Source organism: Podarcis tiliguerta, assembly GCF_965153285.1.
Source record: "Podarcis tiliguerta genome assembly, chromosome: 3".
In the NCBI taxonomy this organism is placed as follows: Eukaryota; Metazoa; Chordata; class Lepidosauria; order Squamata; family Lacertidae; genus Podarcis; species Podarcis tiliguerta.
In genome coordinates this window covers 32,220,519-32,247,360 of record NC_139536.1, presented here as the reverse complement: position 1 = coordinate 32,247,360, position 26,842 = coordinate 32,220,519, and the positions used below count along the sequence as shown (strand labels likewise).

The 26,842-nt window shown below is 41.0% G+C and overlaps 1 protein-coding gene across 1 annotated transcript in view; it reads left to right on the top strand.

Moving 5' to 3' along the window:
• The window catches only part of LCLAT1 (lysocardiolipin acyltransferase 1), an 86,090-nt gene extending 59,467 nt beyond the window's left edge, over window positions 1-26,623 (top strand). The window contains exon 6 of the mRNA XM_083434542.1: window positions 23,597-26,623. Within this exon, the coding sequence (XP_083290668.1) occupies window positions 23,597-24,093 (497 nt within the window). The 3' untranslated portion in view covers window positions 24,094-26,623. The remainder of the gene's footprint in view (window positions 1-23,596) is intronic.
• Window positions 26,624-26,842: the final 219 nt, after the last annotated feature.

Genomic DNA, 26,842 nt, shown 5'->3' with positions numbered 1-26,842 from the left:
CACAAACAAATCATAATCCCTCTAATACCAAATTTAGGTAATCTGATACCACTCACTTTAAAAATAAGATAGTGATGTTTGCATATTTAAGAGATTTCAAGTTGAACAAAAGTATATTTGTTTGTTTTCATTTTGTTTCGTTCTACAAACAAAAATAGCTATACAGTGACTTACACTGGCTTCCCAGGACATTGGGGATTTTCTACCATGAAATATTAAGGGTGTCAGTTTTGGGAGGGGGAATTGAGAGAAGATGGAATTGACCTATTTGAGTCACTCACAGCTTATTGGTAGGGGTCTGGGTGTGTGCCATGACGTTAAAAACAAAACAAAACCCTCCTCTCCCTGCGTTATGCAGGGATGTTTCTGGAGGAAGAAAGGGACTTCTCTTCCCCAGTCTTTATAGAACTAAAATGCTCAGGATCTGTGCCTGTAAGCAACTACAGGCTTGATTCATTTCCTGTTGGGGTCTTAGGGGCACCATGGTGTCCAACAAGGTACCTTGCCCTTCCCAATTTTTAATTATGAAGGGTTGGTTGTGCTTTCTTTGTTTAGTCAGGGTGCTTTGTCAGACTGGGGTCTGACCATTCATTATCAGTCCCCCCTGAATTTGGGGTTTTGTGGTGCCCACAACAGTTTCTTACATTTTCATAAAGCATGAGAGTCTTGTAGCATCACTCACTGGAAAAAATTACACAAAAGGCATAAGACTTAGCTGTTTGTGCATTGATGTCCTTCGCAGCTCCTTGATGGCAGGGACATTGTGTAACTGTTTCTGTAACAATGAAATGTACCTTTCTATTTACTCCTTTAAGTGTGTTGCTTAGGAAAAGTATATCAAAACAGGAGAAGGCAGAAGAAGAATTGCATCTCGCCTATTAAATGGAAACTTGCTGTTATATACGATCATCTTCAGTTTCACTGCTTGAGCTCAGTAAGAGTTCCAGGAACTAATTATTCAGCAATGGCTGGTGACATGGAAATATATTAAATATACATAGATGGTTACCCATGAATACTTCATTTATACTAAAGTGGCATCATAGTTTATTTTTATGAGCACTGTATAGGGTTTATACTGGAAAAATAATACACAAAAGGGAATTGCAAAGCCGTCCAATATTTTTACATGATTCAAAGCAACCAGTATGTCCAAATATGAGACTTAGGATACTTTACTTTTGCTTTATACATTATTTTTCAGACTTGGTTTTTGTTATATTATGCATATGTATTAAGGTAAGACACAAGTGAATTGTAATTTGCTTAGATCCAAATTCAGCCTACATAGTGGGTTTCAGGGCAGAAGGAGTAATTGGTAAAAAGTGCCTCCCTGTCCCCTTCCAGGATCTCAACTAGATCAGCCCTTTGTAATCTGATTTTTAGAAAACATCTGAAGGCGGCCCTATTTGGGCAAGTTTTTAATTTTGATGTTTTATTGTGTTTTTAATATTCTGTTGGAAGCCGTCCATTGTGCTGGAGCTGAGCATGTCTAAATCTGGTCAGTGCCAGAATGGGAGACCACCTTTGTATGCCATCATGAGCTCTGGGATGTAATAAGGTGGGATATAAATGTACTAAATATATTTTAAACATAAATTTTGATTACAGACAGGGTCAGGGAGCTAGTGCATTCAAATGAATTCAGTGTGTCCCCTTTTGGAGCTGTCTTCTGCATTCTGAGCACGAGAAGTATATGGCCCTAAGACCTGTTCCTAATCTCACAATACTTAAAGATTATAGGTGTGAAGTTTGGCTGTATGGGCCTTGGGGGAAACCCCTGACTGGGGAAAAAACTGGAGAGCTTTGTTGCAGGAACCAAATTTCTCTCTGAAGCTCCTTTTAGCTGGTTTTAACTGCAGCTACCCACATTGTTGGCATTCAGCAACTGCTCTGGCATGCCGAGCGAGCTTGCCAGGAATCCAAACATTTATAGTGTGGTAGGAGAAAATAATACTTTTTTTACACTGGAATTAAATAATAGGCTTCAAACTTTGCTATTTCTAAATTGCTAGTACCATGTCAGTATAATTTATTATAAATATACAACATGAGGCTGTTGAATATAGCTTTCTTTTCTTTCCTTTATCAAATCAGCTTCTTTTATAGCCTCCCACTTAAGAAAAACATCGCGCTGACCTTAGCCTTACTGTGATGTAAATGTTATGATTCTTAAAATTCTTTAGGTTCAGACTGTTCAGGCTTATTCCTTAATCTCTGCTTGAGGTTGCTCTCAGGACTAGCATATGTTGTGTAAGCTACTTTTTCTGCATTTGTTCAATTAATACCTATGGCCTTTAGGTCACCTATGTTTTTCATTCATGGTGTGTTATATCATATAGTAATGTTAAGTGTGCCCTAAGAAATATGTGCTATGGAAGTGAGAAAACAGCAGCTACCAGTAATGTGTGGGGAGCAGGGTGCTGCTGAGAATGAAGGCAGCATGTGCTGCCATTGGGCAGGACGAGAAAAGAGCCAATCAAAGGAGCTGTTGGTAGAACTGAAGGTAAGTTGATGTTACGGATATAACCTTCAGCTCCGTGGCAGATTTTCAGTCTCAATAAATGTTCAGCTGTTTATTTAGGAAGCAGTGTTGTAGCCACTCATGCTCTTAAGAACCATTAAAATGTCTTGAAGTAATTGCCGTAGCTCTTAGGAGAATTACATCCCCCGTTGGCAGTACAGATGTGGGAGAGAACTTCTAGCCCAGAAGTTATGGAGCCAGAAGGGCCCTCCACAGCCCCACCCCACCAAGAGGCCCTTGTTTCACTTCTCATCAGTTTCCTACCAATCAGCTGTGTTTCGCCACAAACTCGCCCTCAGCTGATCAGAGAAATACAGTAGAGACAAGGCAGGTACAGCTGCAGAGTCCCATTGGACAGCTGTCTCTGTCTTCTTTAGCTGCTGCAGCAGCTCTGCCCACCTCCACCACACATCCTTTATGAACAGTTAGGAAGAGGAGACTCCAACAAGCTGGCATCTCGGGTTGAGAGACCAAAAGCTTTGGGAGTGGGAGGGTTGTAAACGTCACAGCACCTGCAAGTCCTGGAAATGCAGGGAGGGTAGATTCGTAGAGGCTGAAGTGAGAGAGACTAAAGCTTTTAAACAATAGCATGATTTAAGGAACCTTTAAAATGCAGATTACCACCCCAGTAGGCATGTGGATGTGCTGCACGCTTCTGTGGATGTTGGTTTTTAAACCATTTTCAACTTTCCTGCTACTTCGCCTTTGTTCAGAATTAATTCTGGCCTTATGGAGTGTCTTTTCCCCTCTTTCTGTGTGGCTGAGAACAGCTGAAAGGAGCAGTATTTTTCATTCATAGTGTGCAATATCATGTAGCATTGTTAAGCAGAGATCTCAGGTGTGACCCTTTCTCCTTGCCACCTGTTCCCTTTGAATGCCCACAAAGCTTCCTTATAGCTTGGTATAATGGACTTGTGCATGAGATGGACACCAGCACTGGAGACAGAATGAGCTATTAACCAAGATTGCCTATCAAAGAGATATTTCCACAAGGGAATACTGATAGGCTAGGATCTGGACCAATGGATTCAAGAAAGGAGATTCTGATGAAACATCAGGAAGAATAGCATGAGCTGTTTGATAGTGGAACACGCTCCCTCAGGAGGTGGTAGACTCTCCTTCCTTGGAGGTTTTTAAGTAGAGGTTGGATAGTCATGGATGCTTTAGCTGAGATTCCTGCATTGCAGAGGATCAGACTAGATTACCCTCTGGGTCCCTTCCAACTCTACAGATCTATGATTCTCTCCCTCTCCCCTTTCAGAACCTTTCTTGAAGCAGCTACCACTACATAGGCCTACCACATAATAACAGTACAAGGTCTCCAACAGTTAAGGTCTTTGACAGTTAATGTTCTGGCATCAACAGAGATCACAGAAATGTTTGGCAAAGCACAAAAGATAAACAGGAAGACACAGACAGACAGACAGACAGAGCTTTTCTCCACAGGTTGTTTTGGCAAAAATTGAAGCAGGGTAGTTTTTATTCTGAATCACTTAACCCAGAACATTTTTGGCTCTGGCCCCTTTTGGTTCCAGTGCTACCTACCACTGGCATGCAGGCTCAGAAAGGTTACTCTCAGAGGTAATGCTAAAGCTATGGAAACAGTACCCTGTCCCTGCTGCACAGTTTTGGAGCCCCAGTGAACTGCTAATCAGCATATCAGAAAAGGGAGGAAGGAACAGAGAATCTTCTATTCACACCACTTCCTACCAGAGATTAAAAATTTTTGGAGAGCTGCAGAGACAGGGGGAGGGAAACAATGAATTATTCTCCAGCTTGGTTTTTGATCCAAACCACAGAATAATTCAGGGTTTCTAAAAGCTCACTTTTCATTAAGTCCAAAGTTTGTCTGAGCCAGGTTTGGAAGAACTTTCCTTCTAATACTACTATACTTTTCATAGTGAGCTTCATGCAGCCCCAAACAGACTGATTACTTATTTAAACTAGTGTACACATCTAAACTAGGGACACAGGTGGCACTGTGGTCTAAACCACAGAGCCTAGGGCTTGCCGATCAGAAGTCAGTGGTTCAAATCCCCGTGGCGGTGTGAGCTCCTGTTGTTCGGTCCCAGCCCCTGCCCACCTAGCAGTTCGAAAGCACGTCAAAGTGCAAGTAGATAGATAGGTACTGCTCCGGCGGGAAAGTAAACGGCGTTTCTGTGCGCTGCTCTGGTTTGCCAGAAATGGCTTAGTCATGCTGGCCACATGACCCGGAAGCTGTCTGTGGATAAACGCTGGCTCACTCGGCCTAGAGAGCGAGATGGACACGCAACCCCAGAGTCGTCTGTGACTGGACCTAACCTTTACACATGTAACAAACTCACCAGCAAAACATTGCCAGGAGTGAATAACCTTGGAGCGGAATAGGAAGCAAGATTGAAAGTTCAAGAAATGTTAGTTCTTGTAGTTGAGGAAGTACTCTCAGGGTTGAGCCCCTACAGGGAAAGACTGCAGGTGTATATTACCTTTTCATGTCAAATATAGAAAGCTGAGGGCAGTGATCAAACATTTAAAGTTTTAATGAACGATTTCAAAATAAAGAGTAACGAATTTATGGGCAGGAAAGAATTTTTGAATATAACAATGCTTATGTATTGTGGTAAGTATTGTATAATGAAAGACACGACCTATGGAAGTTGGAATTCCTGGTTAATGAAGCCTTTAGAAACAGTGTCACTAAATACTTCTCAGGAATAGTTGTTTTAGTAACACTGCCCCGTATGGTTGGCAAGGGGTAATGATCTCTAAAGTGCTCTCTTACTGATTCATTTGTGCGCCAGCACAAAAGAGTAAAATAAATCAAATGTTCTGTTCTCTGCAACTATTACCCAGCCATTTAAAAACATTTAGACCAGAAGTAATAAGCAAACAACACATTTCAAAGGATACTTGTTAATTAAGTGCTGTGTGCCGGGTGTGATCATGAACACAGAGGCACTTCTGATAATATATTGATTTGTACTGCAAGGTACTTCACAAACACCACACAATCTTTTTCAAGAAAAAGGGAGATGTTTGATCTTCATGTTCTGTCTGAACTGAGTTTTTCGTATCTATGAATATGTATGAATACTGAATACATACCGAGTTTTCAGTATGTATTAATTTATCACTTTTCATACACAGAAGAGTGCTTCAAAGCAACATAAAGCATGAAATACATCAAAACTCAATATAAAGGAATAAAACACTCCACCGGAATATTTATAAAAGGACAAATTTTACCCATTCAACTAAAAGTCAAGTAGTATAAAGACCACAAAACCCCTACTACCCTTCCAGTTAATAGTCAAGGGTATTTTTTAACCTGGTACCTAGATGCACAATCATGATAATAATTACTGGAAACTGTTTAAACTGAAGGATCAGACTGATTTTAAAAATGGCTTGGAACCAAGTGGCAGAACTGTGACCTGACCAGTCAGCCATTTGTACTGAAAGAAATAAAGGATAATGGAGAGAAATAAGGGATCATGGGTTAAAAGCGATAGTAGGACAAAAGTATTGTGCCTCTCACAAATATGAAAGCCTGCAGGGAAGAGATGAAATTTAAGCTATTTTGTTTTCTCCACCTTGCTTTGCTTAGTTCTTATTTACATCCTTCTAAGAAAACTACAGAGCTTGTACATTATGTATGTCTTCTCTGATTTTTTATACCCTAAAAGGCTTTTTTTTTTTTTTTTTTACTGTTCAACCATTGCTTGCTTCATTTGGACTGATTCCTACAGGATTACACTTTGAGCCTTCTCACTGCATTGACAAATTGGAAAATACTGCCCTAGAACATAGGTTACCAAATAAGGGTTTTGTTGACAGAGCCAAGGGGGTAAAATTAGCACATGTTCATTTTATTAAATTTATGGCTTCAAAATATTCAACTTAGTATTTTGCAGGAAAGCCAACTGACCCCCATCTTGCTTGGGCTGATGGGTTTTAGAATGCATGCCAAATACTTTCAGAATTACATATTTCAGGAACTGTTTTTGCCTCTTAGAAACTTGAAAACGGCTTTCTCATTTTCTACTTTTTCTCCAGCATCTTGGTCTGTGATTCACTAAAAAAGTTTCCTTTATTCACTTCAGTCACTTTGAAAGTGGCATGTCTTATACATATGATTTAATTTCTTCAGTGTGGCCTTGCATTCTTTGTTAGTAAAATACCTGGTTTTATTTTTAAACCGACCTTTAGTTAATAAAACTTGATGGTCTTAGAACCATAGAAAATATTGATAGTATTCCTTCTATAATGGCAGAAATATCTTTAGGGGTGAAAGAATGTAAAGTGTTTGTTTTCAGAATACAATCCTCCTGATTTAGTAACAGTTTTTGTTCTTTAAAGGGTGGGAAAAATAGCTTCCAAGAGAGAGATGATGTCATTCTTCTCTGTAGGAATTTTAACCATATTAAATATTAAACTTAGCTTCAGTATTTCATCCTCTGAATATCAACAGCGTTTGTAATTTTGGTGAATCATTCTTAACACTGACATTCTGCAGGGTGATGTTATCATCCAAATTTGTTTACTAAATCTAAATTTATGATCCCGAGAGGTTTACTTTCTGTATTCTAATTTATGGGTTTAAATTGCTTTGTAGTTTAAAAATGCTGTGATTAAATAAAGCTGCCGTTTTCAGATGGGCTAACAGTATTTTCCCACAGCTTATACTAGTGTTGCTGAAAACTCATGCCTTATATACTGTTAAGTGGATCTAGTCCAATGCTGTCTGCCTTTGGGTGGCAGAGGATTCTTACAGAGGTCTGTTTGTATTTGCTGTTTGAGATCCTTTTAAAGTGGAGGTGCAGGGAATTGGAGTCACACAAAAAAGGATATGACTCCAACTTCTGAAGATGAACTGAAATACTGAGTTGGGTGAGAACAAAAAAAAAAAAAAAATAGTAAGTACTCCCAAATAGCATGAGAAAATAAAATACAACTTTAATCCCACAAAAGCATGTTAAAATGCAAGAAGGGTATAAATAAAAATGCTATCCAGGTCAAGGCCTGATCAATGTGACAAACAATAAATAAATAAATAAAAGCTATGTCTGAGGTCTCCCTCAGTGATCAAAAGATTTTTAACAATGCATTTCCTTCCATCAGAGAACCCCTTCTCAGTGATTTCCCAGCCCCGTTGCCTTAAAAGCACAAACTTTTCAGCTGATGAAAAACATTTGGGAAAAGCCGCCTTGTCCCTACTGGCTCAGCTATAGACCAACGCACACCTTAAATTGTTGTTTTTTGTTCGCTAACAGCTTCTTTAATAACCAGTACGGTGTAATGGTATTAACCCCACATGACCTTAATTTTGGTCTAAGGTAGCCTTTGACAACTTGTAGCTCCAAACATCTGGAGGGCACCAACACCCAGCATTTCTGACCACTGGCCCTGCTGGATGGGTCTGATTGGAACTGTAGTTCAAAATGTCTAATTTGCTAGGGCACCAAGTTGGCAAAAGCTCATATAACATGATAACCACTTTGCAGGCGGCTGCTGCCCTTGAGTTCATCAAATGTGTGAGTAAGAATGCAAAGACTTCTGGTATTTCACATTGCATACAATTCTTAACCTGGGTCTACTGCTTCATATGAATGTATGAAGTTATCTCGAATACTACCAGGCCACCAGGCCATCTAGCCCAGCCTTCCCTAACTTTGTGACCCAATATGCTACTAGATTACAACCTCATCACTCCAGCCAGCGTGGCCAGTCATTGGGGTGGTTCACAACATAATAATAATAATAATAATAATAATAATAATAATAATAATAATATATTTCTATCCCGCCCTCCCCAGCCGAAGCCGGGCTCAGGGCGGCTAACAACAATAATACAAAACAACAAAAATACAAGATAAACAGCACAAAATGCATAATAACAAACAAACAAACCAACCAGTATCCCTCCCTCTTCCCACCCAACCCCCCTCAAACACATTAAAAACACATAATCTGAGAGGGCCAAGGTTGGGTAATGATAATCTAGCCTATCAGAGTCTACTTGAGCAGTACTTCTCAAAAATCTTAGGAAGAGGTCTCTCAGCCTTGTTGAGATCTTTTAGCCAGAGATCCTGGAGACTGAAAAACAGGGAGTAGTCACTGAGTTATACATACTGACCAAAAGGTATTCTTTCCTTTATAGGTAAGTAAGAAGTTGGCCACTATATATAAGAACAAATAGATTGAGATGAATTTGTGCTTAGAGATGCTGAGATGGTCTGGTACACATACTGCTGTATAACATTTCTGTGTATTTTTTAAAGTATAAAAATGTGGGGCTGGCGTGAGGGGAAGAAAGCCCCATTGTTTCATTGTTCCTTTCTGTGCACTGAAGTATTTTAAATCAAGCTTTTTATTGTGCTTACGTTTGAACAGGCTACTAACCAGCCTAGGCATGTTTGCACACAGCAGTGTCTTCTCATTTAAATTCAATCACAGTCACAAAACAAGCCTGGCTTAGACTAGCTGAGGATATAAACTTCATTTTCATCTCATTAGGCCACCTGGAAGCAGCAATCAGTGAGTAGTCCTGACGTCAATGGTCTCTCTGCTTCATTAAAATGTTAATTTCATGGCTTTAATTCCTTTTGTAAAACGTGCTGCTGTGGGACACTGATGATTCTCCCCTCAGCCCCCAACTAGACTGATCTCCATGCCATATTTCTTTTTATTGCCGAAGGGATTTTTCCTCCTGTTTTATTTTTTTTAGTTCTCTAAGAGGACACTGAGGACATTGGGCACATGTAAATATTTCTTGAAACAAGGAGTCCGTTTAAAAGCTTAAGAAGCTCATGAATTAATCATGACAAAGCTATCTAGGTTATATTGTTCTTTCACTATTTTGAAATGATCACAGCTTTGATAAGCATTTTACCCAACATTGGATCACTGAAATAAATTTACTATAAAAAAGATCCTATGTGAACCTATTTCTATACCAAGAATATTATTGGAAACCTTCTCTATGTGTGCATTGTTTGTTACTACCTCTAAAAGGTAAAGGTCCAGTCCCAGACGACTCTGGGGTTGCGGCACTCATCTCGCTTTACTGGCCGAGGGAGCCGGTGTACAGCTTCTGGGTCATGTGACCAACATAACTAAGCCACTTCTGGCGAACCAGATCCGCGCACGGAAACGCCGTTTACCTTCCCACTGGAGTGGTACTTATTTATCTACTAGCACTGCTTGCTTTCGAACTGCTAGGTTGGCAGGAACAGGGACCGAGCAACGGGAGCTCACCCCATCGCGGGGATTCGAACTGCTGACCTCCTGATCGTCAAGCGCTAGGCTCTGGTTTAACCCACAGACCTCTAAACTCAAATATTATCAAAAATCTGTTTTAATGTCAGCAGGTGGAAGTGTAAAGCAGCCACGAGTGCTTCATGGTTCAGGAGCATTTGCCAAACACCCCTTAAAATGTATAACCACCTAGTGGTGATAGAAAGGTATATTATTGAGAAAGGTTAAAATACAGAAACATAGAATCTTAGAGTTAGAAGAGACCCCAAGGGTAATCTAGTCTAACTCCCTGCAATGTAGGGATCTCAGCTAAAGCATTCATGACAGACAGCCATCCAACCTCTGTTTAAAAACCTCCAAGGACTCTACCACCTCTCACCAGAGTCTGTTCCACTGCTGAACAGCTCATACTGTCAGAAAGTTTTTCTGAATGTAAGACATTGTTGGTGAACCTGCCGACACTTCTCACAGCTTAATTCAGAAAGTATTTTTTATTTCATAAGTATAAATTGTCAGCACAAAAAAAGAGTTGTAATTGTGGGGGCTTCATGGAGATTTTATAAAAGTATTTCAAATTTTACCTTTCTCTCTGGAGTGAATATTCATCTTTTCATTTAAGGCTTCATTTGCTTCTGTAGTAGTTTCTTCAGAAAATAAACCTTTTCCCAGTTCTTGGTCAAACCAACCATGGAAAAAAATAGCTGCTGACCTCCTGATCGGCAAGCCCGATCAGGCAAGCCCGATCGACAAGCTGACCTCCTGATCGGCAAGCCCTTCACAAATTATGTGAAGGCACCTTAGAACCTACTCTAAAGGAAACCACCGAAATATCATGAGGAAAGCCATATGAATAAAAGTGGGTCTCTTTAGTGAAACTGACTTCCTGTATAAAAGAAGGGATTTTTTTAAACCCAGGATTTGTGTTTGTGTGTGTGTTTTGTTTTAAGATTGGACTGGAATCTGACCAACTTTATTTCACCTTGGGAGGTGGTTGTTGATGATGTTGAGAATCATCATCATCATCACATCCATTATGCTAATATGCACAAGTATGTAATTTTTTCATATTCTCTCCTATAAAGGTAAAGGTACCCCTGTCCGTACGTGCCAGTCTTGACAGACTCTAGGGTTGTGCGCCCATCTCACTCAAAGAGGCCAAGGGCCAGCGCTGTCTGAAGACACTTCCGGGTCACGTGGCCAGCGTGACATCGCTGCTCTGGCGAGCCAGAGCCGCACACGGAAACGCAGTTTACCTTCCTGCTAGTAAGCGGTCCCTATTTACCTACTTGCACCCAGGGGTGCTTTCGAACTGCTAGGTTGGCAGGCGCTGGGACCGAACAGCAGGAGCGCACCCCGCCGCGGGGATTCGAACCGCCGACCTTTCGATCGGCAAGCCCTAGGCACTGAGGCTTTTACCCACAGCTCTCCTATACATTGTAATAATTCTACACATTCTACACATTCTAACAATACATTAATTGAATGAATGTGCATTCATGATAAAGAGCAAAAACAACTACCATGGGATAAACTTTGGAGGCAAATTAACTGAAAATGGCAGCTAAAACAATACAGCTTTCAGTGCCTGCTTAAAAGTTGGCAAGGAGGTGGTCTGTTGAACTTCTCTGGAAAGAGTCTGGGTTCCATGATCAAAAAGGCCCCACCTAATCTCTGCCATCTGAAACTCTGTCAGAGGAGGGTTAACAAGAAGTGCCTCAGAAATAGTTATTGAGCAAGTTCACATATGAGGCAGCAGTTTCTGAAGTACCAGACTATTCCCATCTTGTTATAAATAAATTTAGTTTAAAATGGGAAAATATGCTAGAAAATGTATCCCTTTATCCAACTGAGGGGGGGGGTGGAAATCAAGGCTTAACAAAAATGCTGGCTTGGATCCTAATATAAATGAACAAGGAATTCTAGGCAAGGAGAATTTCTAGTCCCTTCCTCTTCTCAGCATACCCCACTCCTGATCCCACAGTCTTAAAAAACCAGGGGCCGACCTTTCAGAGAGGTTGTTCTGATGCCTACCTCGAGTGATATCCAATTGTGGCATCCCTTCTGTGCAACAGACTTCTGCTTTTGTAAGTGAGACTTCCCATTCCTCCTCTTCCCACCTGCAGCTCCCAACACATCCTTAAACCTGCTCTAGTGGGTTGGGGAACCTGCAGAGCAGATTGGAGGGGGGAGAGGAAGTCACACCGTGCCCACTGACTATCTCATGTTTGGAACAGGGTGATGGAATTAGAGTCGTTCCCCTTAATAAATATTGAAATGTGTATTGGGAGGCAGCAACATCCTCTTTAGTAAAAATACAACTAGACTCGCTTTCAGTGCATCCTAATTCTGTCTGTCTCTCTCCTTTATATGATTGCATTTTTAAATGGCCTAGCACAGCCAATGAAAAACAATTGTACTAAATAAATCATATGTGCTACAAAGCAATATATCACAATTAGAAATCCATTATAGTTTAATTAGGCATTCCATTATTAAGTTGATGTATTTGGCTTCCTCCAGGTCTCTGGCTAATCCTGAAACAAATTCTTCTTTGTGGATAAATATTAGTCAGTCATAATTAAAGAGTGTTTATTGCAGCCGAGACTTTTAATTAAATCCCTTTCTGATTAAGATGGCTCCCTGAGTACTGGGTTTATTGAACTTAATAAGATTTGTCCACTTGTGTATTGTGGCATGGCAGAAACTGTTTCAGTGCCAGCAGATTAGCAGCTATAAGATCGTTTCTCCTCCTGTCCACTCATGGATTTAAACACCTGTCATTTTGAAAACTATATATAAGCTGCAGTCTGATCTACCACTTTATATTATAAGGCTAGCAGGCTGTTCACACAGTGATATATATAAACTATAATGACTCCATAGGAAAGTTAATGTTGCCGCATCTTTAACGCTAAGTGGTTTTTAAAAGAGCCCCTCTTCTGCCAATCAGGGAACTGGATGCACGTTGAAACACAAATAGTTTATCCTTCTGAAACTGGTTTCCTTCAGAGGCACATAGATGAGCTTGTTTGTGTATGATGCTCACCAAGCTCTGCTGGGAATGTTCACTTACTAACACAACTTATTTGAATAGTTTTAATGAAACAGCAAGAAATTTAGGCAGAGCATTAACTGCTTGAAGGAGCACAGGCCAAATTCTGTCTGATTTGATTTAAATAACTAAGGAAAGAGCTTAAGAGATTGATTAAACTCCAAAATTAGTCATCTTAGATTGGATGACAAGTTAATGCCTTACTATTAGTTTGTATTTTCAAATGGTTTTGACAGAAAACATGTAAGATGTAAGCATTATGAAGCAAAGGAGAACAATCAGTTACACCACAGTTTACATGGTAGGTGAAAAAAAGAAAAGTTTTAAAATCTGCTAATGGCTTCTTTCCAATAATTGCTCATTAAGCAGTTTGGCAGTTTGTATCATTCCAGTAAAGCCAGTATATGTTATGTCTTGGGAGGGATAAGATTCACACACATAAAAACCACTCATAAGTAGCCATTTCATGACTTATGCAGTCATTTTCAGAGCTTACTTGAACCCGATTCCCCCAAATGACGACTATGTGCTTGAGGTTCATTAGAAAAATTCCAGTGTTCCTAGTTTAAGCTTATTGTTAAACTTACCCTTTTTATCTCCACTGGAACAGCACTATTCTAAAGACCTACTGATCTAATGGAGCTAGTTGCATGGTTCTTTGGATCCTAGCTAATGTTAATAGCCTTGCTGTTCACAGTAAAGCTCTCTGAATTAAAAACTGTTTTGTTATTTTGTTTGCTGCAGCTAATCTGTCATATTAGTGAATATTGTAAATGAATCGGTTCTTAACTTTATAGCTGTTTTCTTAAGCTACCAAGGGCCAGAAGGGTCCTTAATGATGTCTGAGATACAGTTGTGAAGATCCCTGAGCAGCTAAAGAGAACTCTCTAGTGGTTGAGTTGGGGCACTGATGAAAAGTGCAGAAAGGAATTTTTGCATGGAGTATCTGGCAGCAACAAAATCTTACCTGCATATCTGGTTGGGGGGTGGTATCTCCCATTTTACAATGAGACTTCCAAGTGTGAATTCTCTTTGAATAAGATTTTGAGACGGCCTCTAATTACAAATAGCAGATACTTAAGCCTTCTTAAGAGTAGCAAAGGCCACATTATCTCACTTAAACAAAAAACAAAAACACTTGGACTGTCCATAATTCAGGACATGTTAAATGAGATAATCCACTTTATTGTAAAAAAACTAGGAGTATGCACTACCCTCAAGATTTGGTTCAGTTCTGGATTTGCTACCTCGGGAAGTAGCCCACTTCATCCCAAAATGTGTTGTGGCCTACCCCATTCAACTCTGGCTCCAGAATCAACTTCATGAATTCCCTTCATGAAAAATGAAGCTCTGCCCCTTCCGCTATTGTGGGGAATCAAAAACAGCCATTGCTCTGAGATAGGTGAAAACCCCACAGGACCTAAGGCAATCTGCCTGCAGGTAAAAATTCCTCCTTGATGCTGAGAACAAATCACCAACCGATTTCCATAGGAACGTTGCAGATAGAGACCTCCTTCATTGAAGAAAGTCACAAAAGTTATAACTATATACAGTGGTACCTTGGTTCTCAAACTTAATCTGTTCTGGGAGTCCGTTCAAAAACCAAGGCGTGGCTTCCGATTGGCTGCAGGGGATTCCTCTACTCAAGCGGAAGCCACATAGGATGTTCGGCTTCCAAAAAACGTCCACAAACTGGAACACTCTTTTCTGGGTTTGCGGCATTTGAGAGCCGATTTGTTTGGCAACTAAGCCGTTCGGGAACCAAGGTTCCACTGTACAAAGAAGGGCAGGTGGGGAAGTTAGACGTCCCTGTCCCACACAGGAAAGGCCGGCTGCCTCCACTCCACAAGCTGTTGGGGAAGCAAGTTGGGGAACCAGGACGTTCAGCAATGTGAAAGCTATTGTCAAATACGTGGCATGCTGAATTTGATTGCAGCAACAGGCCTTCACCCCTGGAATTTAATGGTTCGCGCAAGCAGACTAATTTCATGAACAGGGTAATGTTGAGGCACATTCATGGGTTTTTCACACAACAGGAGGGATTTTGTGTGAGGTAGTGACTCTGTTGTTACGCTGATCATATGAGCAAAGGGTTTTGTTCTTTTTAGAGGAGGTGCGGGACATGGGCCTATTGTCAGAACTCATTTTCTAAATCTTAGAACAGGGCTATTTCAGTCTGAGTGCCACATTCCCTTCTGGTCAGAGGCGCCGAGTTGGGTGGGGGGTGCATGTGTGTGTGACGTAACTGTTTCAGACACTGTGTGGCCAGGGGCAACCTCCAGCCAGGCTGCTCCAAGCCACACTGCCTCCTGGGGTGTCCTCCTGCCAGGCGGTGCGGCGACGTTCTGCTAGACTGTGCCAGTCGTCACTGCATCTTCCAGTGCTGCGCAGCCTGAGGCAACCTCCAGCCAGGCCGTGTGGCATCTCCCAAGGTGGGATTGCGGGAGAAACGTAAGAGGAAGGGAGAGGATGGGCTCAGCCTGTTCCACCCCCTCAAGATTGGTGGGTTTTGGTCCCGTCCCAACAGACTTTGTGGGAGCTGGCACCTATGCTTCTGGTCAACCTTTTAGGGGTTGTATGCCAGGGGTAGACAGGGGCAGAGGCAAAAGTAGGCAGAACACCACATGTAAATTTTACCCTTCTACAGCAGGCTAGTTTCTGCACACACTCGTAGACATTTCTCTATCCTCCACTCAGACAAGCAGGCAAGAGGCAGCAGAGTTTAAGGACACATTCCAGCTTTGCAAAAACACTTGAGATGTGAAGGAGAGCGAACGAGAAGAGGAGTTAATTGGGGTGAGTGTGGAAAGTTGGATAAAGAGACCTCAGTCCTGAGCTTCCCTGCCTCAGACGCAGGCAAGGTATCATGATTTAATATCCAAAATCAGTTTAAATGTTTCTACCTTGTAATAATGTGTGCATTCAGGGACAGCAGCACACATGCAAGTTCTCCACGTGGCATGGATTTACGCATTCGCTTCAATGCCAGTAAGTGTTTCACACAGTCCATTGTACACTGAAGTGAGGGGGGGGGCATTGTTGCTTATGTAGGCCATGCATGTGGACTGAAGCTGCCAAAGGGCTCTAACTTTGACCATGCACCATTTATTTTACGTCCCATAACTGTGTTAACAGCGATGGCTGTGAGAGCTTGTCTACATAGATTCAAAATTATGTGGTCCTGAGAAGGGAACAAGTTTGCATAATTGGGAGAAATGTGCAGTTGTGAAGCCTGTAAACTGAGTTAGATAAACAGAGTCCGTGAGTCAGTTCTGCCTGGTCATCCTGAAGAGGCTGAAAATAACTTGTTTTTCCACCCTTTTGACCTTCTCCTATCCCACTTTTTGTATGTTGTCTGTGCTTTATTTATAGCTCATTCGCTTTGTAATTCATAGAATAGCACTTCAGAAGCTGCAGGAGAAAGAGAAGCATTGCTATGAAGGCTAAAATGCAGCTGCCAGGTTGGCACTAGGATGAACCCTTAGTTAGAATATTACACATCACAACAGCTGATTTTGTCCTGTTGCCCATATCCTTTATGTGCCCAGACTTTGCTCTTCAGTGAATCCTTTCTCAGTACACAAAAGGCAGCCTTCAAAGGACAGTTGTATTGGGGGGGGGACAGTTGACATTGTTTGAACGTTGGAGCAAATGAAGGGCTTTTCTGCACAGAGAATGCCTTAAATGCATGTTATCCTGGACACAATAAGCTTGAAAGCCCTTATCTCGTATCTCATAAGAGAGGAAGAAGAGTAACTATGTAGTGGTCCACTTTCTTTTTTAACAATGTAGGTAGCGTCGGCACTGGAAAGGAGAAGTGCACAGCCTCTCAAGAACTTTAAACACAAATAAAAGCCTAAAGTGCAGCGGTGGGGAACTGATTGACCCCTAGATGTTGTTGCCCTCCATGTCAACCAGCATGGCCCATGCAGCAACACCGGGAGGGCCACAGGTTCCCCACCCTACCCTAAAGGGTGGGACAGAAAAAATGAGTTTAAATAGGTTGCCCTCCTAAGTGGGAATAATTACTTACTTGACACAGTAATACAAGCAGTAGAAATTTACTGCTGACTAAACTTGCATAGGATTGGGGTGCATTAAAAAAAAAAAAAAAAAACTATTAGCAATCTGGCCAGGATTACAAATTTTCAGGACATAGGTGGCAGATCTCTTGTCATGTAAAGAAAGCTTGGGAGATAATAAGGGTCCTGTTGAACTCTTTGCTGATATCTGGGTAAAGTTGCTTCTTGTTGCAAAGGCAGGAGTGCACAATGACATTCTTAGGCGCGCATTTAGGATTCTTTCCTTGCCTCGCAGTTGGCCTTTGGCAGAGGTTTCATCAGCTTTTGGCAGTTAGATTTTGTTCTGGCAAGATGCCAGGAGTACAGTGCAACCTCATTCGTCTGTACAGCCTGCAAGACACCCAAACCCTTTTGATAAACATGCAATTGAGAAGGCAAAAGTGCTATTTATTTTCCATGCAGATTCATTTACATAGCTTGCCAGAAGGGACACATCACAGCTTTCGATAGCTAGACTTTCCTGACAACCAGAATGTTTACCCTGTATAATGTTCAGTAGCATCACTATGGTATCGTTAAAGCCGGATTGAATGATTGGGTTTTAATTCTGCAAATTGTGTCTTTGCTCTATGGACAGGCGTATCGTAGCCTGAAGAGGGGATGGTAGTGAGCTAGATGCTTAAGGCTTGGTTTCACCCAGTTTTCTTTAAACCTACATTCTCACAGAGCTGGAGGGGACCACGAGGATCATCTAGTCCAACTGCCTGCAATGCAGGAATCTTTTCCCCAACATGGGTCTCGAACCCATGAACCTGAGATTAAGTCTCATTCTCTACCAACTGAGCTGTCAGGTTGCTGTGTAACATTATTGATGTTATTACTGAAATGCTGTTTGAAGTATATGCCCCCTTTACCGATTTTGTTTTCCCCAAAAACTACAGGTTGTGGCTTCTGTTTGCATTGTTCACCAACCCCATCTACCCCGTCCAACCCCACCCGATTGCCAACCCCCCTCTCCTTACAACTCACCCCCAAACCCCTCCTCCCCATCTCCTCACATCTCACCTGTTCCCCTTTCCATCTCGCCCACAATTCACCCACCCATCAGATTGCCCAACCCCCTCCTCATAGGTCACCCCCCCCAAAAAAAAGGTCCTGCAGCACCACTCCAACATATTGCCACCCTCTGGACCCCCCACCATCTGTGCTTTGCACTCTCCTCAAGTGTTTTGGCTTGGTTTGAATGCATCCTTCGAGTGTTATGTCTCTTGCTTTCATGGATATAGAGATGAAGGGCAGGAGAAGGGGTGGAAATCTCCAACTTCTGCGCATCTAGAATGTACCCAAGTATACAAAAGTAAAAGTCATATCCATTGCTCTGCCCGAACTGGCATGTGGCTTCTGGAAAGGTTTCCAACTGTAGCCCTTGGGCTGACAAACTCTCCTGGTTTAGGCAAAGAGAACAGCCAGCTTGGTGATCCATTTGGAAGGCATAGGCTGCCCTGGATTCCACCTCAACAAGCCGGTTGCAATGTAATTTTGACCGTTCCAAGTCTTAACTTCTGCTTCCCAAGATCTTTGCAGGCAAACCTACATTCCATACTACATCGTTTGGATTTTTTCACCCACTGGCTTTTTTTTTAGCCACCTCACAAGATTAATGCATTATTTTCATAAACCAAGTAAAGAAAAGCTTTCAGATACATCTTAAGAGCTTGATATGTGCCAAGGATGAATAATTTCCCGTGATAGTAAGATAGAAATTTAACCAATGAAGTTAAATTTGTGTAAATTCAAGCGAGATGCTTTTAATAAAAGGAGAATTTCAAAAATCCAATGCGATAAAAGTGACTTTTGTTTGCTTTTGAAAATGCATTTAACTGAAGAGAGTGATTTATTAGGGAAGCTTTTACTTTGGTCACAAGCTTAGTTAGAGTTTTGGGAGTTGCCTTTTGCTGGCCTCAGACATAATTCCTAAAACAATTAGCTTTGCATTGTAATTATTGAGAGAAAGATGTGATGTCTGTAGATCCTGAAATATGAGCAACTTTAAGTGGAATGCAAATAGGTCAAAAGAAATATTAATAGAAAGGAGCCAGACAATAATGCTTTCTGGATTGTCTTTTGCTTAGTAACTTCTAAGTAGCTGGAGCCAGTGCCCATTTTAGTGCTTTATCTTTATTAGGAATTGTTATGCATGAGTTCCTATTAGTTTGCCAGCAGTGGAATACTGATGCTTCTGTTTTCTGAGTTGCTCTGTTCTTAGAAGTGTGCTAACTCCAGATACAAAGAGCATTCTTCTGCTTAGTACATTCATTCGGAGGGTAGATTCATTCTATTAAATTATTAAGACTCCATTAGTCAAGATTATGTTAGAACAGGCAAGATTTTTCACTTTGTTTTTGTAAAATTTTGACTAACTTTTTACAAATAAAGAAATTGTTTAGACAGATGATTTGAATGATGTGTTAAGTCCCAAGCTGGATAAACAGTGATCCAAGGAAAGAAAGCATCAGTGAAATTCAGGTTACCAACCAATGTAGGGATATATATGAAATCCCTGTTATTAATAGATTGTGGGAGATACAGTGGTGCCTCGCAAGACGAAAAGAATCCGTTCCACGAGTCTCTTCGTCTTGCGGTTTTTTTCGTCTTGCAAAGCAAGCCCATTAGCGGCTTAGCGGATCAGCTGATAAGCGGCTTAGCGGATCAGCTGTTAAGCGGCTTAGTGGCTTGGGAAAAAGGGGGGAGGAAGGAAAAAACCCCGCAGGAACTCGCAAGACATTTTCGTCTTGCGAAGCAAGTCCATAGCAAATTCGTTTTGCGAAGCACCTCCAAAACGGAAAACCCTTTTGTCTAGCGGGTTTTCCGTCTTGCGAGGCATTCGTCTTGCGGGGCACCACTGTATTGTGCTGAAGAAGAGATTGTGCTTTTTATGCTATATGACATTACACTAAAGAAGAGATTATACATTTTATTCTTTACCTTATTACACATACTTAAGTAATGACATTATTTGGATTGCCCCTACTATAGTGTGGGGCATCAAGTAATAATAGCAGCAGGTACAATGCAGTTCATAATCTGGTTATACAAGGAAGGAAGGAAGGAAGGAAGGAAGGAAGGAAGGAAGGAAGGAAGGAAGAAAGAAAGAAAGGAATTTTCAATGTACTATAGTGGTAGAGAAAGTACAAAGCAAATATTCTGGAAATCAAATGTATCGGTGAAATCTTATGCATGTTTACTCAGAAGGATTCAGTCAGACTTTGTATGAGGTAAATGTATAAAGCAATGTGGCCTTAAAGAGTTGCACTGAGGACAAGCTAGTACGAGCTCTATTCTGCAGGAGTTTTAGATTGTGCATTCTGTATCCTTAACAAGTAGATCTTGTTTAACAAGACTGAATGTTCTGGATCTGCAGGAGAATGCGGACAGGACTTTTTAAAAAAATATATATTTTTTATTAGTTTTCCAATATAAACTATACAAAACAAATCATCCAATTTATCACCAACATCTTTTTTTTCTTTTTACTTCCATCAACATGTCTGATAATTCTCCGTCTTAATCACTTCTTACACATTTCTTAATTTAATATTGCACTACAATAATATCCTAATTTACCTTATTTTTTAAACAATATTTCTACCATACATTCTCACAGAGCTTCCTGAAAGCTTACAAACGTTATCTGGTCATCACATGTAGTTTTCATATAATCTGTGAATTTAATCCAGTCTTTAGTGAATCTCTGGTCTCGTCGGTTCCGGATCCTTCCTGTTAATTTATCAAGTTCTGCGTATTCCATTAATTTCATTCTCCATTCTTCAATCGTAGGTAGTTCTTCTTGTTTCCATTTTTGGGCCATTAATATTCTTGCTGCCGTTACTGCGTATAAAAATAACTTCCATTCTTTCCGGACAGGGCTTTTTTTCAGCTGGAACTTGCTGGAACTCAGTTCCAGCACCTCTCAGGTGGGCGCCATTGCCATTATAAGAGAACAAGCGAGGCGTTTGTGGTGAATTCCGGCACCTCTTCTTTTCTAGAAAAACAGCACTTAATATGGATCACAAAGAGCCTTTCTTGTGAGACAGATCTTAGGACTTTTCAGACATACTTGAAAACTGTTTTCGTTCTCACCTGAGGCATTGTTTCAGCTACTGCTGCTAAGGCTCATTTACATTTTCTTAGTTTTCAAATGAAGGCTTACCATGCTTTGAAAATTCATGCAGGCTGTTGCAGGAGAGGGCACAGCCCCACTTGTTGGGACAAGAAAGTATGCAGGTGTATGCTATTCATGTTGGATGGAGGGCCAATCATTCATTCCAGGTGCTCTCATAAGTGACATCCAAAGCACATGAAGCTTGACATTTCAGTTGTAATTTCCGTTCCTTGCATTGACCTCAGTCAAACTCAACAGTGGTTTTCCTGCAGTTTTCAAAGTATAGTAAAAGTCACGCAGAACGACAAGGCAGTCTCGCTGGTGATTTTAGCAGCATAGATCTCCATGTCTAAAGGCTAGCGTATTTCTTCAGATGTACCATCAGGAGGCTCTTTGAAAGCTGCCTGCCATACTTGAGGAGTATAGATTTCAGCTTGTAGCAGAGTGGTAGCACCAGAAAAATATGTGAAGTGCACAGAAGGAGCGCTGTATGTTTTGGAGAAAAATGGGAAGGGACCTTCCTCACATTTTAGATTTCTGAAAGAGATTCACTTTAACACTTCCATCCTTGACATTTCCTCTATAAGTATTTTCAATGGATTTTTGATGAAATGTCAAGTAACTTTGCTCAAAGTTGAAGCTTTACTTTAATTTATACTTTATAATTTGTGTGTGAAAACTTGCTTTCCTTCAACTGACCACAGGGACCTAGCAAGGAGGGTGAGGGGTATTTGCAATCCATGAAACACAACTTTTGTAAGCCAACTGGGAATCATGCATACAGAGGCTGAAACAGACCCGGAGAAGATGTTAAGACCGTCAGTCATCAGTTGCTTTTATTATTCCTTATATAACACATAACACCAGCTGCATGCTGGGTACTGTATAATGTCCAGAAATAGCATGATCCATGATCCAAAAGGCTTAGAATCTACGTTAGTTCAACAAGGCAGAGGAAAAATGAATCAATATCAGGGATTTCCAGTGACAGAAGGAGCCTATGACATGGGGGACCAGTGTGGCCCCCCACTAGATGTTTTTGACTAGAGCTCCAGTCATCCCTGACCATTGATCATGATGGTTGGGGCTGATGGGAATGATAATCCAAAACATCTGGAGGACACCACATTGGCTACTTCCGGGCCATAACATCTGACAGAATGATAAAGTAAGGTGGAAATAAAATCCTATGCTAAGAGTGGCTGTGCCAGCACATAAATGTTTAGAACCAGGTCATAGCAAAAGTACGCAGTCACAATACTACAAAGCATATACTCCCATTAGCATTGCAACAGTGTTGTGATGACATGGGAGAGGTATGCCGATGGAAATATTTGACAAAAATGCCAAAGAGCAGAATTTTGAAAGCAGAAAGAGAGAGAGATTTTATACCCAACTATGCAACATGTTTGGGATGCGGGTGACGCTGTGGGCTAAACCATTGCGCCTAGGACTTGCCGATCGGATGGTCAGCGGTTCGAATCCCCACGACGGGGTGAGCTCCCGTTGTTCGGTCCCAGCTCCTGCCCACCTAGCAGTTTGAAAGCACCTCAATGTGCAAGTAGATAAATAGGGACCGCTCTCCGGCGGGAAGGTAAACGGCGTTTCCGTGTGCTGCTCTGCTTCGACAGTAGCGGCTTAGTCACGCTGGCCACGTGACCCGGAAGCTGTCTGCGGACAAGCGCTGGCTCTTGGCCTCTTGAGCGAGATGAGCACGCAACTCCAGAGTCGGTCACGACTGGACCGTATGGTCAGGGGTCCTTTACCTTTACCTTTATGCAGCATGTTGCCCATTTCCAGTATGTGTACAACTATAACAACAACAAAAGCCCTCCTGAAGCAGCCGGCCTGCATTTCCAGACAACCATTGTTTTAAATCTCTAATGCACTCAGCTCTACCCCAGCCAGCAGACTGAAGTTTTAAAAGGAAATGCAAAATAAATTAATGTGCTGGCACATCTTATCTTAAACATATCCAGTGAGTGTGGCACCCACATCGAATTAGGCAAGCTGACTTTAGATTGCATAAAAATAATGTCGTATTATTGCTGTTTATTATTTATTTAACTTACTCCTCTTTTTGAATGAAAAGTAACTCAAAGGCACTTTTAAAAAATCTGGGACACTGTTAGGCAAGAAAGTAGTGTGCTGTGTTAGAGCTGGCATTGGTGCACATACACAGAGCGTAAATAATAGTGTAGACCACTTTCCATCTTAAAAGGAAGCAGCAATAGAAGATACATAGATGACTTAGCTTGCAGTCCTAACAATGTCTACTCCAAAGTAAGTTGTATTGAATTCAATACTCCTTGATAAGTGGGGTGAAAATTGCAGACTGCGCTTCGGTTGAATTTTTGGAATTAAATAGATAAGATTTTCAAAAGTTCTTTTGATTGAAGAGGAGAACACAGATGGCAAAACATAATCTTAAAGGCTTGTGGCCTATTTTCCTGGACCTAGAAGACAGAAAATGACATTTTATAATGGATCTCTTAGATTTTTAGGTGATTCTGGTTTCAGTTGTTCACAATATCTAATCAGTGCTCAGTTCTGTGAATACTGACCAATTGTATTCATAGTCTTTATCTATTTTCCCCTAGGCAACAACCTTGATGCTATCCATGACATAACAGTGGCATATCCTCAAAACATTCCTCAAACTGAGAAGCATCTTTTGTATGGAAACTTCCCAAAGGAGATTCATTTTCACGTCCAGAGATATCCAGTACAGTCTCTGCCAACCTCTCGGGAAGAACTGCAACTCTGGTGTCAGAAGCGCTGGGAAGAAAAGGAAGAAAGGCTTCGTTTGTTTTATGAAGGCAAAAAATACTTTGATGCAACCAGAAGAAGCAAAATTCCACCCTGTAAATCTGAGTTCAGGGTCATGGTTGTTAAGTGCATTTCACTCTTTTACTGGACATCTTTCACACTGGCTATGTTTGTGCTGCTATACTTGTACAGCTTTGTGCGGTGGTATTTTGTGATTCTTGTTGTCATTTTTGTTATGCAACAAAAAGCATTTGGTGGGCTTGAATTGCTGGAACTTGCATGTCATCGGTTTTTTAGTAAAAAATTACGCAACTCAGAAAGAGACTAAATTTGGTGTATGTTGTGGGGAGGGGGGTTAAGTTTGTGGGCATTTTTCAAATGTGCCACAGGGTTTACAAAAATGGGAGGAGATTTTGCATGAGAATCATTGGTCTGTCTTAATGCTGTGGTTGATTAATACACTGTGCACTTATATTGTAAAAGGAGAAAGAACAGTCATGTGAATTTTTAATTTTTGAATGTATTTTCAGAGTTTCTCTCTTTGGCAGCTAGCATATACAATGTCTCTGCAAAATAATTTGCCAACCAATCACATTTTATAGCTCTTGAGCCTTTCGGGAGCTATAAATAGCTAGGCAAATTGTCGTGCTAAAAGCAGTGGCCCGTGATCCCTACATGGCCTTGCCATAAATAAATTGTGATATTTGAAAGTCCCTACTCATTACATGGTCCATATTGCCCTTTCTTTAGCTCTTTCCCTTTCTGTGAGAGAATCATCATTAGTATCACCAAATTTTCTGACCTGCAGAATGAGAAAACAAAAGATGTTAATTTGGGTCTATTAAAGTGGTACAACTTGTACACCTCAGTTTTTAAACAAGCTTTGAAACAAGTTTGGAACATGTATTATGAAACAAGTTTCAGTGAAAATCAGTTGTGTTGATCTTGAGGTAAATATTATGGCAAAGGATTTTCATGAAGTTTCAACAAATATTTTGTCAGCAATCCACCTAAGGCTGGCTGTATTGAAGTCCTGTGAATGGTTTGTAATATTTTAAGATAGTAGGCAATCTCATGTTTGAAACTGGATTGGCCTACAACATAAACACGTACCAAACCATCCACAAGATAGGAAATAGGGAGCCAGCCCATAACACGATTGTTCAACACCAACAAAGCATCTTTATGCCCACACATTTAGAAGAACCAGTTAGATTTTTTATTTTTTAAAAAATCTCCCATTTGGATTGTGATGAAACATGAGAAAAGTTAAGAGTTTTTGTTGTTTGCTTGTGTTAATAATGTGTTTTTAGATCAAAAATGTCACAAATGGCACATGTAGATATGCTCACCTCACGAAGATTCACATGATAGGTGTCAGTAGCTGGATCACCCCTCATTTCCTATCCAGGTGCTGAGAGTATAAAGAGAATGGCACATTGGCTTTGCAATTAAGGAAATCATACAGATGTACAGGACTTGAATGTTTGAAAAACATGATGGGTTTTCACACAGTGTATTCGAAGCATGAGTTTCATCATTGCTGTGAAGAATTTCACCTTGATTATGTGAGAGAAAATATTTTTATTTTTTGTTTCGCTGCTTAGTTCTAATGGTCAACATTTGGAAGCCCCAGCCAGTAGGAACATCTTTACCTTCTGAGGTTAAAGCAGCATCCTATAGATGGCAAGTGAAGTTGAGGCATCATGTCCACAGTCACTTCACCCACCCCAGTGTAACTCGCCTACAGCAAGAGACAGGTGGCTGAAAAATGACTCCTAGAATGCCAAACAGAGGACTCTCACAGTGCCACCTCCCCTTTGCTCCAGAAAGTCCTTTGCACAGGACCACTTCCCAGTAAAAGGGGATGCCTGGACAACTAGTGAGCCAGCAAGCTAAAACACCGAAAGCCACCTATCCACCAGGGAGACCGATAAATCTTGTGTTTGCTGCCTGTCAGGCAAAATCAGGTTGTCAGGCCCCTGGCAGGCCGAAACACGTGGCTGATTGGACCTTCTGTGGTCTTGGAAGGTCACCATTCTCAGTGTCTCAGACACACTGGTTTATATGCTTTCATGAACTGCTTCCTATTTTCTAGAGCATCCGTTACCTTTGCTTTTGACATAAAAATAAGTGGGGGAGCCACTGTCATTCAAACTACCAGAGTGGGGAGAGCTTTCTAGCAAGAAGAAACCGATCTCTATTCAGTGGAAGGAAGGGGGACCTGTGACCCTCCAGATATTGTTGGACTACAAATCCCAATATCCCTGACTGCTGCCTGTGATGACCGGGAATTGTGGGAATTGTAGGACTGGCTACATGTTGGTTGCCCCTTCTTTATTCACTCTCTTGGCCACTCTGGAAATAACCCCACACTTGTTACGAAGCAAGTTCCCTACTCTCTCTAGTGACTTGAGACTACATATATTCCTTGAAATGTCCTAGCTTAGTTATACGTCATGTCTGTTGACTAAGCACTTCCCCCCCAGCACTTTTTCTTAGAATTACAGTGAACTCTTTTTACGGACTGTATTTGTCATCAATTGGTTATAGCTGACAAAGTTCCCTTCCCTGCACTGAATATAATTAGTAAGACGGAGCCATAAGCCAACACTCAAGGTATTCATTGTTGATCTCATTAAGTGTCATGTCTGCTTCCATGTCTTCGTTCAAACCTTGTTGCTTCTGCAATGCATTTTTATAGGTTCATTTTATAAATAAATTGTATTAAGAGACAACTGGGGTACAAAAGGTCTCTAGACTAGCCTTAGTTTTCAGGTTTTACCAAACTGTTAGAATGTTTTAGCCACAAACGAACAAACCTATTCTACAGCAACAATAAAAGAATTTCAAATGCACATTGGTGTTATCGTATTCCTTGGTATAATATCTATGGTGAATTAGTCACTTTTTCATAAAACGAAGACATTGCTTCTGTCTGCAGCCTTTTACTGAGAGATTGATTTACTATTAAGGCATCCAATCTCAAAGGTTCAAAGAGGTTGTGATATTGCATTGTAGCGGAATAATAACAGCAGACCAATTCAAATAGAGTGAGAACATGGCATGAGAAGAGC